Here is a 15480-nt window from a genome sequence, read left to right on the forward strand (position 1 = left end):
GAGACACTGAGGTCCACACTGTGTCCTCAGTTGAGGTGAGCTCAGCCCCAAAAGGCTCTGCATTGGGAGCACCACAGTGGAGAATGTGACAGTCATTTGTTGGGCTGTATTTGTAGAATGCATTAAAAAAAAGGGGGAGAGGGTGGTAAGAGCCACCATCTCTGATCTAAAATACTTCTATTTTCTGTATCAGAAGCTTAACACAATTCCCAACGATCTAAAATGCCGAGGAAGAAATCGCTTTTTGTGTCCTTTTACCAAAGAGCTCGGGAATATGGATGGGCAGACTCGAAAGAAAACACAATTCCAAGCAGTTTTAAACCAGATTTAAGTTTTTTTTTTGTTTTTTGTTTTTTTTTTAATTCAAACTGACCCAAAGCAAAACTTACATTACAAAGGAAGAACAAAATCCGTTAATGGTAGCAACACGCTGGGAGTTAACAGGAAAGTAAAACTGGTGGGCAGCTCGGCGGGAAGGTTAGCATCTCGATGTTCGTTTGGTCCACTCCGGTCCCGAACGGCACGCGGCTGTCTCTTTGAGGTGCACGCCTAACAGAACCGCGCCAGCTCCCGCGGGGTTCCACGTGTGCGCCCCCGGCCAGGACGCTGACTTTTGATTAGTGGTATGCAGTTCCAAGCCTGGCTGCCTGATCATGACTTACAGAAACACAACGGTCAAGTCCTCCAAACCAATGAGCGCGGGCTATTCTGTAGTGAAACCGTTGAGAAGGGTGGGAATTAAATAACCTAAAGAACACTCTCTCTCGTGCTGCTGTACACGTACGAACAGAAATATTTACATGGGGCAGGGGAGGAGGAAGGGAGGGGGGAAATAATGTCGATTTCAAAAGGTGTGGTTCGCAGTTCATGGGCGAGTGTCATCTTCTAGGAGCTGGTTTCTTTGGTGTACTGGCCAAATACATTTTTTATAAGGGTTTTTAGTCAGAAGCTTAAATAATAAACTTCAAAGGAGGTGTGAAGGGGTGACAAATTTGATGCTATTTGGAACGTCTCAGTCAAGGTTCTAGAAAAACCGCCCATCAGTTGAGATTTTCTGAAAACACTCGTTTTTCTGTACTTGTTGCGTGACCACAGAATGCTCCTTGGACAAACAAATTCAAACACGGACCTGCCCACTTAGCCCTACGTTCCACGGATTACCACCTCCGAGACAGTTCAGTGACAGGGAAGTATGACATGTGATTGGGATTTTATTAACCACAAAAATAAGACAGGCTCTTTTTTAAGCTTCCAGGTAAATCAAACCTCGAACAATCAATAGTGCGATGGTGCACATCTTCATTAAATAGGAATTTCTAGGAATTTCAATGCCAGGAAATGCTCTCCTAATTTTTTTCCCCCTCATGCCGCAGCAAGAGCAAAGAAGGAAGAATTTACCTTGATCTGATCTGTCCTCGGCACGCCCCGACTCAAACTTCGAATGTTTGCGGGAAGAGAATCATTCTGAATGAACTGATTACACACTTACACACCCCGGAGGAGCGCAGCCCTGTGGGAACAGGGCGCTGACCTGCCCAGAGCGGCAGCTCGGGTGTGCTCCCGGCTCCTCCTCTCCCCGTCTCCCTGGGCCCTGCGGGTTTAGGGGGAAGGGACGCTGACTTCATCTCTGGATGCTGCGTGTGTCCCGGGCACTGCTAATGTGGTCACCTCTGACCTGGGCTTTGGTTTAAGGAATTGGAACACAGATCAGTTCCCGATTTCAAGGTGGGGGGAGGGTCTCTCTCTCTCTTTCAGAAGTTAACACTTTGGAGGTATTTTTATGGGGAGAAGAACAGACCACCTATTTCTAGCTACCAGGCTACAGCTCCAGTTTTGAGATGGTCACTAGCTTCTGGCAAAAGTCTATGTAGCCTATCAGTGACCCCCTCAAAGCATCCCTCCAGAAACATGTGAGCCCCTCCAACCACCCAGTCCGCTCTCCTGATGCCAACCCATGGCTACTCTGCATCCCAAGGGACACAGGTGGTGCTGGAGAGAATGTCACTGTGGGTTCTGGGGAACAGGAAAAGCCAGAGCTGGCACCCGGGGCTGCTGGTCTTTCCTTTACACCCCTCAGGGGAAACAATTCTATGCTTTTACACGGACTGACATAAAACCGGGAATTAAACGTGAGAAGCCCTTCAGCGTGTAAACTTCTGACGAAAAGTGTGATTACTGGAGTGGAACTACTTTGAAATTTCCCGAGGCACTGGGGACAATACTGGCAGGGGTACAGAGAAAGGTTTTTCGGAAATGAGCAGGATGACAAGTCAGGCCCAGAACCCACGGCTGAGGGCATTGTCTCAGACCCCCGCTGCTTCCGGAAGCTTCCCCAATCAATGGCAACACGACGTCACATCCCCCCCTTTTTTTTTACACTGCGAGCATGTGCCGCCCCGTCAACCCGGAAGAGGACCGTCCCAAAGAGCTTCCCGCGCACCCCCTGGAAGCAGACAGGCTTTGCTGCCTTCGCACATTGGGGACGAACCGGGCTCACAGTGTGCACCCTGGAGAAATGTCACCCATAGATATTTTTAACTGGGAAAGGGAAGGGAATAAAAACAAAACGAAAAACAAAACACACCGGGAAACCACCCCGAGTTATTTAACCGATCAAGCCAAATGCTTTCAACGGTCTTTGGGACTATTTTTTTTAAGGGGATACTCGACCACCAGGATGTGAAATGTTCTGCTCAAAGTGGAGGACAGGAAGCAGGTCAACACCAACACGGAAGGGGACATGCTATGGCTCTGCAATCTGACCTCAGGTGGCCGCTGCGGTCCTCCTGGGCGTGTTGGGGCGGGGCTGGGCAGGGCGTGGGGCTGGGAGGCCGGGCAGAGTCCCAGGTGGGACAGACGAGGAGGAGGATTGCACGGGGCGGGGGGCACTTTAAAGAGAGAAAGCAGTGACTTTTGAGAGTTATTTTCTTTCTTGTTAATTTTTTTTTTTAAAGCACTATTCAACTAGAGACAGAAGTTGGGGAGGCCCAATGTCTCTGGGTAGTGTACTACAGTTGTTAAGAAAAAAACCCAAAAGTTCAAAAAGCCAGGGGCGCACCAGCAGGGGGAAACGGAGGTAAAGGCGTTTCGTCACCTGAAAGCTACAAGTGGTTAGGAAAGGAACAGTGTAAAACAGCCAACCTGTATTCATTAAAAACCAGGGAGGTAACAGCAGTATTTAAAAGAAATCTCTGAGGGCAGTTTTCCAGTAGGATCCAGGACCTCCCCACCTCACCCCGGGCCCCGGGTGACACTATGACTCCCCAACTAACATGTGCTCCGGGCGGTTTTATAAAAATGAGCACGCCAATGAAGCCTTCCGGAGAGGGTCAGCTCTCCGCTCCAAACCTGCTTGCGTCATGTTTGGAAAAACAACCCTTGTAAATGCAATATTGTAGAGAGAAAGCTTGGACCTCTTAAACCTGGACCAGGAAACCAAATTAAGACCTTCAAGCATGTGGTGTGTGTATTTATATATGTGTGTGTATATACATACACACACACACACACACACACGTATATATAGATTTTAAAAATACAAAACAAAAAAAACCCCTCCCCTACAATGAAAACCAACCAACCAACCAACCAAATGAAAATAACCCTATAAGTGTATACCTGCTTTCTGACTGCACCACGAGTCAGAAATTGCATAGGATATACTTTTGTGCAAGGCCAACAGCCTCTGAAGTAACTGGAATAGAACTCATCCCGCTCAGTCCTGCGTCTGTCAGATATCATCGAACTTGTGTTTTAAGTAGTCCTTTATGACCTTGGCAATCGGCAGTTCATCAAGTAGCTTTAGGTTCTGAAGGCCTATACACTGTCGGATTTTGATTCGGCACAGGTCCTGCAAGTTTCTGGGCTGTCCTAGGAGAGACAGAATAAAGAGAGCGTTACAAAGCTACCGAGCGGAATGTGGCAGGCAGGCCATGGGGTTCTGGGAGCCGCTGTTCATTTTCCTGGCAAGTGTCTCTTGGGGAACATACCATGCAAACGATTCGAGGGGCTCCCGCTCAAGAGGAGGTACCCTGTGCCCCTTCCTGTGCTGTCTCATCGGAGCCCTTTCCCAACCCTGGGACCATCAGTCAGTATTGTCACCTCCCCTTGACAAGTAAGGACGCCCAACATCAGGGATTTCAGTGAACTGCTGCTCAATTGAGATGACCAGCTAAGGCTTCCTGACCAAGGTGAAAACCAGTTCCGATTCGGAACGCCAGCTCTCGTCCTGGCTGGGCCTCTCAGGTGCTGGGAGACCCATATCACTCATTGGGCTTCAGTGGCTCCATCAGAAGAGCGAGGGATCAGAGGAGATGCCCTCAAACACAGCTCCTTCTTGGGACACGGAAGCCTGCCTGAACACAAAACACGATCTCCAGGGAGCTTTCTCAAGTGACCTCGGCCCACGGCAGGATGCTGGCTGTGGGGATGAGGGAGCAGAAAGTGCTCTGAACCCATGTCTCCTCCAACCTCACGTCCCGACCAGCCACCAGTCAAGACCTCCCCTGTGACCCCAACTCGAAAGAAAAAGGTTAAAATCCAACCTCTTCCACTGTCTTTTACTAAAACAATACAGAGGACCACGGACGCGCGCCAACATTCTTAGCAGCTTCAGCAGCGCCTGGATTTACGGAAGTTCTGCTTTTAGAGTCAACAGTAACAGTAACGAAGGCTACCGTGTGTGGAATGCCTCCTCTGTGCCTTGCAGTCTCATGACCTCTTCATGTACGCTCTCCTTTCATCCTCTTACGAGGGGGAGTGCTTTGATCATCGCCCCCACTCCACAGAGCCCTCATGTCTCAGAGAATGAGTAACAGGCTCAAGGTCAAGTAGAAAGCCATACTTCAGTGGTTCTCAATACTTCTCCGTCTCAAACCCTCTTGATACTGTTAAAAATGACCAGGGACCTGGACCTGCAAGAACTTCCATATTTTGTTGTTGTTTTTTTTAATGTGGTTTATCTCTAGTGATAATTACAACTTGAGAAGCGAAAAGAGAGATTTAAGAAATGCTTATAGATTCACTTAGAAACAATCAAAGGAAACCCATTACATGTTAACATGGTTATGAAAACAACAAAAATTTCCAAAAACAAAGTGAGAAGAACGGCACCCCACACGTTTCTTTTCATAGCTTTTAGCAGCCTGCGTTCTCAGCCGCAGCTCTGCGCCCCATCTGCTGTGATGAAACGTGTCTGGCAGTCTCGGGAAAAGTCCACTTACATGCATGAAGGGAGGAATGCAAAAAAAGGCTAATAAAATAATGCCTTTAGTGCTGCTATGAAAATGCTGTTGACCTCAGATTTCCTGTTAGGGTCTCTGGGGCCCCCAGAGGTTCCCCAGGCCACATGCAGAGACCCATTGCTCTACTCGACACTTGAACCCTGACTTGAATTGGACTTGTCCGTAGTGATCGTCGTGATTTGAAAAAAGGTCCCTTGAAACTCAGGCCTCTGGGAACAAGGGTTTCCCAAGAGCTGCTTCATCCCTGGGCTCCACAAAGAGCCACACCAGAAGCAACGGGCTCCCTAGAAACGTCTGTAAGCTGGGAGGAGGCGTGTCTACGAGAGTGTGCCTGGGAGGCCCATGCCCACCTGCCTCCCTCACCCTCCAGCAGGGCTGTCTTCTCCATTTCCCAGATCTCTGCTAAAAGTGCATTTTGTCAGAGGAGATGAGGTCAAGTTCCTCAGCAGACACTCTCTGAGCTCCTTCATAGCTTGACAAGGTTGAGATCTGACATTTGTTTGGAATGACTGTACGACAGAGGGTGGGACCACTCTGGCGGCCGAGGCAGAGTCCGATCCCGCGCACAACCCTCCGCAAATGCTAGCTAAGTGGAGGAGCGTTTCGTGGGCTTGTCCTCACAGCCCGCTTATTGCAAAACACGCCCGTGTCACCAGCAAATTATTTCCTCAGCTGCTTTGAATTATTTTTCATCGCCATCCGTAATCTACCATTAGGACGAGAATAAATTATCGCCGTCATCCTTCCATACATGCTTACAGAATTTGATCTGCACATGCAGACCAGAATGTGAATGAGATGCGGGTCTCCTTTTGTGAAAGCAAAGAATTTGGCTTTCTGAACTGATGGCCAGTTCTTTTCAAAGGACAATGTTAACAAGAGAAAGAACCACAATGTATCCGGGCAAGAAATAGATGAGGGTGAGGCTGACGTGTGGAAGTATACGCATCCTTCAGTGAAGACATACCATCCAACAAGATGGAAAGACTCAATTACTGGAACCGGTAAATTATTGGTTAAAAAAAAGGGGACTAAGACAAAAGGTTCTATTATGGGGGGGGGCATCTTAAGGTCGCCTCATTTTGTGGCACGCCACACTCTCCACCCATGACCACAACATCCCCCACGCCTCGTGCTCCTTTCACAGTGTGACTAAACACTCCTGTTATTAAGAGATGGGATTAGGTCCCTCTCCTTGTGATGCCGTGTGACTGCTGTGGCAAAGACATAAGGGCTTTCACCTCGCCACTAAATTCTGCAGCATTCGATGACCCCACGAGACTCGGGGCCCTGAAAGTAGAGTGCTGTCATTAGACAAAGACTCAGGTATGTGGCTCTGTCATGGCTCTGATTTCCTGCCTGTGGTGGAAAGCTCAGTGACACTGTCACCTGCAGGGACGTGGAAAATAGGAAATGACCTAACAAACCGGACGGGGAAGAGTCCCCCAGACAGAACACTGGATGTGTCACTGGCTCTCGTCTCGTCTCATCTGTCTCTCGTCTCATCTGTCTCTCGTCTCATCTGTCTCTCGTCTCATCTGTCTGTGACACGCGCGAAAGGACCAGGCGGAGCTGACAAGGCCAGGTCCCAGACAGCGGCAGGAACCACCGCCACCTCCAGAAGCTCTCCGCAGGGGCCTCCCAAGCGAGAAAGGGGCCTCCTGCACGTGTGTGGGGGCCCCTCTCACTCCATCCCCCACTCGCTTCTCTTCCTAAGCAGCGTGCTGTGGCCATCTCTTATGATAGGATTGGCTTATTTTTATTTTATTGATTTTAATTTATTGTGTTTACATAGATTCTAGTGTTGCCCCGAATGCATCCCCCCTCCCCCGAGTTCCCCTCAACCACTCCCTTTGCTCCCCTCCCCACAATGCCCTCCCCCCTTCCCTTCAGCTTTTTTTTTTTTTTTTTTGGCAGAGACAGAGAGAGTCAGAGAGAGGGACAGATAGGGACAAACAGACAGGAAGGGAAAGAGATGAGAAACATCAATTCTTCATTGCGGTTCCTTAGTTGTTCATTGCTTTCTCATATGTGCCTTGACCATGGGCCTTCAGCAGACCGAGTGGCCCCTTGCTCAAGCCAGCGACCTTGGGCTCAAACTGGTGAGCTTTGCTCAAACCAGACGAGCCCGTGCTCAAGCTGGCGACCTTGGGGGTCTCGAACTTGGGTCCTCCACATCCCAGTCCCACGCTCTATCCACTGCGCCACTGCCTGGTCAGGCACGAGGATTGGGTTTTTTAAAGACTTCGTGACCACGTGCGACTCCTGTCTGCCGAATGATCTCTAACGACAGGAGCACTGCTTAGTGCTCACGGGGTCAAGCCTGGAGCCAGACGAGCTGGGTGTGCCTCCTGGGCCACCTCTTACCCCACCTGTGTGTCCTGGGTGAGTCACCCAGCCTCCGGCCTCAGTGTCCTGCCCTGGGAAACTGAGGACAGACACCCCCTCTCCCCATCACGGGCTTTCCGGGCATGAAAAGAGTTCATGTTGGCCAAGTGCTCAGAATAGGACGAGCTATATAAGTCGTGAGTAAATAAACGGCGCAGTCACATTTAAATGCTTGTAAAAATAACGTTGGCGTCTCCTTCCTGGAAAGGTAGAGGGCTCCTCCTTGGAAGCTGGTGTAAGGAAGAAAACTAGCTGACAGTTTCACAGGAGAGAGAAGACAGAAGTCACACTCTGGAAACACTGGTGGGCCTGACTGGGGGGGGTGGGGTGAGGACGTTACGGACAGGCAGTGACAGAGCGAGGCGCGTCACTAACCCACCCCACTGCCCCCCCCCACACACAGCGTTCATCTTGGTGGGGGTGTGTGTGTGAAAAGTAGGCTAAAGAATAAAGTGTAATAAGGATGACTCATTGTAACACTGTATTTCTAAGTCCAAGGAGCAGGGGTTGTGTGTGTGTGTGTGTGTGTGTGTGTGTGTGTGTGTGTGTTTTCTCCAGGAATATCATTTTGGGAATAGAAGATTACAACTGAAGAGTAAAACTACTTATTTTCCGGTCGACACGTCCCTCAGAGGTGAGCCCTGGGCACCTGCTCTGCACTCAAGGGCTCACTGTCCCAAAGATGGGGTAGGGGGAGGGCGAGGGAAGGAAAGCGGAGAGAGATGGAAGGAACCAAGGGAAAACCAGCACGCACGTGCACGATGTTTACGAGGTGTCTGAGAAAATTACCCCTGCCCTGTTCAGTAATGACATGGGATTGTAACTGGGATTGTTGGGGGGTGGGGTGGCGAGAGACTTCACACAAAAGCATGTAATGTAAGTAAGGCATTGTAACACTTTAGGGGCGCAGGAAAGCTAGGAGCATTCTCGCTAACAAGCTAGGATGGAGTTACGTAACAGTTCAAAGGGCTGCTGGTCTTCCCATGTGGGGAAGAAGCCCGTCATTAGTGATAATTGGGCTGGTCCATAAAACGGGAAATGGAGCTTCTGAAGGGTCTGGGCTGGGGTAAGTGACAAAACCAGGGCGGCAGCAGCAGGATTTGGAAAACTAAATACCCTAAACCCCCTTCCTTTTGTCATCGCCGTCACAGTATTTAAGATGGACTAAACCTATTTATTTAGATAAAACATTTATAAAAGTAGAGAGAGAGGCCAAACACACACACAACCCTAACGAGCATCAGAGGATTTTCCTTGGGGAGGGGCAGGTAGAGACTGGAGGTGGAGGGGAGGGTGTAAAACAGGAACAGAACGAAGATTCAGCTCCTCTGGGTGGCTCTGTCCAACCTGGCTTCCTTCAGAACCTCTCCTTCTTAGGGCAACAGTGGAACGGGCTCCTAGTATCTCTTTGTTTTTATCCCAACTTCCCGTTGTAAAATCCTTCCACAGTCACAGCCCTTACCACTGAGTTCCCCTTGCAGGGACTCAGAATGAGATTTAAGAAACAAGTCTTACTTTAGGGCACAAGGGCAGTTTCTGGCTCACCGTGAAATGAAGTCACACTAGTATAAGATACAAGGCTGCTCGGACTGAACCCCCTCGTTGCCTCCGCAGGCACGTCAGCCTGGACGACACCTGTCCACTGGTCACATTTCGTCCCACGGGCAAATGAGCTTTGGCGTCTCTCTCCCATGTGAACAAAGTCCAACAAAGGGCCTTGCTGGTTGGCTCAGTGGTAGAGTGTCAGTCTGTGTTCAATTCCCAGTCAGGGCACACAGGAGAAGCGACCATCTGCTTCTCCACCCCTCCCCTTCTCTCTCTTTCTCTCTTCCTCTCCTGCAGCCATGGCTTGTATAAGCAAGCCGGCCCTGGGCGCTGAGGATGGTTCCATGGCCTCCACTTCTGGTGTTAAAATTGCTCGGTTTCTGAGCAATGGAGCTGCAGCCCCCGATAGGCAGAGTATCGGTCCCAGACAGGGCTTGCTGGGTGGATCCCAGCTGGGATGCATGTGGGAGTCTGTCTCTCGGCCTCCCTGCCTCTCACCTGATCAACAAGCAAACAATAAAACCATGCACTGCTTCCTTACCGATGACAGGAAATTTCTAGAAGCCAACATTAAAAATAGAAAGTAATACAAAGACGATGATAAAAGTACAGAAAAGGTTAATACTTTCTCTGTCGGAGAAATTTAAAATGTGATATTAATCTGACTTAAAATGGTGTATCACTTATTTGTTCGTTTATTTCTAAAAGTGGTTTTAATCACAGAGACAGAAATGTAGATAGATGTCTGGCAAAATTCCAAATTAGAAAAAGAATTCAATAACCAAAAGTAACGTTTAGTTAAAATGTGCTATACAAATTGTTTCTTCAGAGAATTACGTTAGGGGACATTGTTTTGTTAAGTTGTCCTACAAAAAAAGTTCGAAGGAACTGATGAAGGAATCGTCTGAAAGGAAGGTGGGGGTAAGGGCGCCACAAAAAAAAGTTCGAAGGAACTGATGAAGGAATCGTCTGAAAGGAAGGTGGGGGTAAGGGCGTCTGATGCAGCTGTGACGCCCCCTGTGTCACCTGCTCTCACACTTGCAGCCCTACTGGGCTGAGCCGAGAAAGCCTCAGCATGAACGTCATTTTCTTAAAATTAAAAAAAATAAATAAATAAAAAGGAGTCATGATCTGTATGCCTACTTTCTTAAAGTCTGAAACTGTGTTTTTTTGAAGTTTAACTTCTGTGGCTAAAACATAGGACTATTACTGAAATTTAAACTGAAACACATTTCTGGTTATGGCAGTGTTTATTAAATAGCATACTCTTAAACACCTGTCATTGATGTTCCAGAAAGCACCAAGCTTAAGTACTCGACAGATTACATCTCTAGCAGAGCACTGTATCCAACTCCATTCCCAGCCATCTCCTCTTCTCGTCTTAGAAATATGAGCCATCTCATCCTTAAAACATTCAAATCAAAACGCAATCCAGTCCAACCTTTCACACACCACTAGGCTTCCAAACTGATCAGGATAATAAATCTGTATTACCCTGTAGCATCTGACAGAACAGACACGCCTCAGAAACCATGGAGCCCTACAGGTCCAAGGCAGCCAACATTCTACCCACACATGTAACTGCAAACAGAGTACAGCAGAGAGCGACCAAATTCTAACTCACTAAGTTTGAATGCAGCAATTGTACATTGCTTGGTCTCAACTTCCGAGTTTCGGGACCTCTTTGCACTCTTAAAACCGGCGGACCTCAAAGAACTTTTGTTTCGGTGGGTTATAGCTATACTTACCATATATTTAGGAATTTAATTATTAGTTCATTGAAAAATAACAACAAGCTCCATAGCAGTCGAAATACATCTGTATGAAAATAAAAAAGCTGCTTCCCAAGACATGAAAGGTTTCAGGAGAAGAGCAGCAACGTGATCCATCCATTTCTGCAAACATCTCGTCAGACAGGTGGGTTCACGGACCTGCTTCTGCATCACACCTGTTGTGTTGGCTCTCCTGACTGCAGCAGGTGAAGAAAACACAGCCTCCCATGTGTGTAGTTGGAAGAGAAAGGATTTTAAGTCTTCATAGACCACTGTGGGTCCTCTTTGATACATACACCACCACAACTCCACACGTAGTGCTTTCTCCAGGTTCGCTGCGAGATGGGACCAGAAACCGAGTCAGGGAACTTCCTACATTCTTTCGCGTTAAAATCCACCGTCTGCCTTGCCTGCTGAATGAACCTTCTGCCCATGCGTGATTCGGTGACATGCACGGGTTATCTGGAAAACACTGGTTCAATGGGATAGCAGACCTTCCCAATGTCGAGCCATTTCTTTACAGTATCAGAAAGTTACTGGGTTCATCTCTCCACTGATCTCAAAATGGTCTTGCCGTACGGGAAAACTGTCCATGTCGCAGTGGCAAACACAAGCAGTTCAAAATTCTAATTTTTGCTTGAAAGCTCAGATTTTATGACTCACCACAAACACTGCCAGTTGTTTTTCTTACGGTGACAAGAGAATATTGTTAACTTTTTTGGGAAATGTCTGCCACAAACACCCTGAAGGAAGACCGGCTTTGCTACCGGTCAGGCAGGGGGAAGCAGGCTCCTGCCAGAGAGGGCAGGGCGCTGCCCTCCGGCGGCCTCAGCCGCCTCAGGCTCAGCACTGCCTTCAAATTCCACCCCACGGAGTATGTAAAACAGTGTCCATTCCAAGGGATGAGACTAATAAAATGATTCTCCACTGCTTCATCAAAGACACTCCCCACAGGAAATGGAGTGAAAGCGCTCTGAGACTGCTCCGGGTGGAGAACAGGACGACCACCAGTGCCTCTGGGGCCCTGTGTCACCCACCAGTGCCCTCTGGGGCCGTGTCACCCACCAGTGCAACAAGAAAGGCAATTCAACTTCTCTCTCTCTCTCTCTCTCTCTCTCTCTTTTAGTGAGAGGAAGAAGATAAACAGATTCCCACATGCGCCCTGACCGGGATCCACCTGGTAACCCCAGCTGAGGCTGATGCTTGAGCACAGTGCTATCTTTAGTGCCTGAAGATGACATTCTCCAACCGAGCTATCCTCAGGGCCGTGAATCATGCTTGAAACAATCAAGCCATTGACTGCAGGAGGGGAAGAGAGAAAGAAGGGGAGGGGGATGGGAAGAGAAGCAGATGGTCGCTTCTCCTTTGTGCCCTGACTGGGAATCGAACCTGGGACAGCCAGACGCTGGGCCAAAGCTCTATCATTGAGACAGCTGGCTAGAGCCAGCAAATAACTTTGTACTGTTACGAGGTTACTTTTGACTTCACGGCCACCAAAAACCACTGTTCTACATGAATCCAAAACCATCAAATCGAATCAAATCAAATCAAATCACAAGAGCAGGAAACCATCCCCTTTACGAGTGGTTCTGGGTAGGAGGTTTGAACAGAGAGGGAGGCCAGAGACTAGGTTGTGATCGGCCCTGTCCGGAGCAGGAAGCTGAGACCCCAGGGCAGGGTGAGGGTAAGCACACGGCTCAAGTCCGTCAGCCAGGTCAGACGCTGGGTCAGGAGACCCGTGGCCACGCCCCCTCCTCTGACACAGGCGTGGCTGAGAGCCGAGCTCATCAGGACCCTACATGGGAGGTGTGCCTCTGAATCCCAGTCCCCTGAGCAAAACCGATAGAACTATAAAGAAACTTCCGGTTTCAGCTCTGTTAGGTTAAGAGCTGGGAAGTCACCAGTCCTATCCTTACAAGAAGAAAAAGCTGAACAAACTCAAAATCCCAGAGTGAGATTTAATAAGGTTATTACAGACCACTGGCCTCCCCCACACCAACAGGACCCCGGAGGCAAAACGGGGGGGGGGGTTCACAGCGGACAGCACTGCAGGCCCCACTCTCTCGGGAGGGAGGGGAACCCAAGGCCTCTGGCCCCCACAGCGCCAGCAACCTGACAAGCAGCCCAGGTGAACATAGACCTGACATGGAAGGCCTCTTCACCTCACTTCCTGTTACCTAATACGTCGTGTCTGGCTTCAATAAAAAGTGACAAGACATGCTAAAAGGCCAGAAAAAAACATGGTCAGATGAGATAAAGCATGAGTAAGACTTAGATATGACACAGATGGTGGGATTATCAGACCAGCAATTTAAAGTAACTAGGTTTACTATGTTACAACTAAGTATGAGATGGAAATGGTAGGCCCTGGCTGGTTGGCTCAGCGGTAGAGCGTCGGCCTGGCGTGCGGAGGACCCGGGTTTGATTCCCGGCCAGGGCACACAGGAGAAGCGCCCATTTGCTTCTCCACCCCCCCTCCTTACTCTCTGTCTCTCACTTCCCCTCCCGCAGCCATGGCTCCATTGGAGCAAAGATGGCCCGGGCGCTGGGGATGGCTCCTTGGCCTCTGCCCCAAGCGCTAGAGTGGCTCTGGTCGCGGCAGAGCGACGCCCCGGAGGGGCAGAGCATAGCCCCCTGGTGGGCAGAGCGTCGCCCCTGGTGGGCATGCCGGGTGGATCCCGGTCGGGCGCATGCGGGAGTCTGTCTGACTGTCTCTCCCCGTTTCCAGCTTCAGAAAAATACACACACACAAAAAAATAACAAAAAAAAAAAAGGTAACATCTTGCCTAACCGGCCTGCACGACAGAGCGGCTCCTCCACAGTGAGGACAGACGAGGGTGTCACTGGCAGAGGTGACAAGTGGACCCTCCAACGGCCTGCTTCTGCTCTCCAACAAGACTCCGAGTCCGCTTTGCCTTCGGGCCAGTCCCTCTTCCGCACGAAGGGCAGAGCCTTACGATGAGAGGACTCCTTCTCCGCAGACAACCGAGCCCATCCCACACGGAAGCTGCCTCCTTTCGGGCATGCGGAGGGTTAAAACCCCATTTTTTTTACCCCCCATAAGATGACAAGTTCTTCGTAGTCACTGCCAGAGGTTTGGTCTTTTCTGGAATTTCTCTCTCTCAAAAGATTTCATATTCTGGATAACCCCTTCCTCCACCGTGGACCCGAAGAATTTCCATCGTGGAGCAGAGAGACGATAAAGGAAAAAGCACTAAATTATCATCGGAGTCCTCAGGGTGAGTTCTATTATTTTACCATATCTTTGGGGTCAGCTTGACTTGTGCTGCTAGCAGGAATCGTTAGTGTTTTCTTGTGCAAAAATGTCGCTCTCTCGTTCAGACCAGGCAAACATTCCCCCCAGTCTCCTGCTCCTGTACCTCAGCGGGACAGTCTGCGCCCCAGTCCTAATGCCAGGGCTCCCCGCCCTCTCAGCTCTGTGACGGGGCGTTTTCATGTGCAGCGTACAAACTGTTCCATTTCAATTGACCCTGAGAATAGCCCTTCAATTCTGCGCCCTGGGCACTTCACCTGCCCACCAGGTCCCAGCCCGGGGAACGGGGCTGCTCGCCTCCTGACAGGGACCTTGGCCCAGTGTGGGCCTCCATCAATGGACCCCCATCCGAGCGTCCAGTGCTGCATCCTCACTGCCATGTCCACCTGTCAGCGGTCAGGCCTTCAGTGCTCTCTCTGTTGCTGTCCCTTTATTTGTTACATCGTTTTGTTTTATTTTTCTGCCTTTCAAGTAAAAGCACTAAAAGAAAAGAAAGTGGTTTCTTATCAACGCTACCAACCAGACAGGACACATCTTCCGGCCTGCGAACAGCCCCCCTCCTTGGGCAGGACCTCCGGCACACACGGCCCCTCGGCCCGCGGCAGGCTTCCGGCAGGAGCCCCAGCCGTGCCGGAGGGCGGGGTCCGGCAGCCTGGCTGAAGGTGGACAGATGGCAGGTCTTTGTGGCTTCTCCCTCCACGCGTGACCGGCCAGCCAGCAGAAGACGCTGCTCTGTAACAAGGCTGCTCATCCTGCCGTTTTTATGGAACGTGCATCAGGGTGTTTGTGGCAAGTTCTCTAAAAACCTGCAGTAGCCTTTAAATTCCAGGATTATGATCTCCTTGAGCTCTTCCAATTTAAACAACCTGCTTCCAGTGAGACGGTGCCAGAGACGACACTACAGAGGCCAGTCTGCTGTGCCCCCAGCTCGGGAGGTGGGGTCCTCAGACCAGAAGCCAGCAGCGCGAGGCCTGAGGGCCCGGGCCTTGGTGTGTCAGGCTGAAGGGGCTCACAGGTCTGAGCGACCGGATGCTCTGACGGCCCAGCTTTCTGTGCCTCTGGTTCGCAGCAGACAGCCCTCCGAAGAGAGTCAGCTGTGGCCGGTCCATCTAGCACGTAATTATTCACCAGGCAGAGAAGATCATAACAAACACGGCACCGCAGGAGAATCACTTAACTTGCTTTTGGCAGGAGACACCACCGGGGAGTCAAGAAGTGACAGATTATGTTGAGGCAGCTGAAGGCGGTGAGTAACTGC

The 15480-nt window shown here is 49.9% G+C and overlaps 1 protein-coding gene across 1 annotated transcript in view; it reads right to left on the bottom strand.

The window, feature by feature from the left end:
• Positions 1 to 311: 311 nt before the first annotated feature.
• ASB7 (ankyrin repeat and SOCS box containing 7) overlaps positions 312 to 15480 on the bottom strand; it is a 52253-nt gene continuing 37084 nt past the window's right edge. Inside the window, exon 6 of the mRNA XM_066239053.1 lies at positions 312 to 3870. Coding sequence (XP_066095150.1) covers positions 3731 to 3870 — 140 coding nt within the window. The 3' untranslated portion in view covers positions 312 to 3730. The remainder of the gene's footprint in view (positions 3871 to 15480) is intronic.

This window comes from Saccopteryx bilineata, chromosome 7 (assembly GCF_036850765.1).
Source record: "Saccopteryx bilineata isolate mSacBil1 chromosome 7, mSacBil1_pri_phased_curated, whole genome shotgun sequence".
NCBI lineage: Eukaryota > Metazoa > Chordata > Mammalia > Chiroptera > Emballonuridae > Saccopteryx > Saccopteryx bilineata.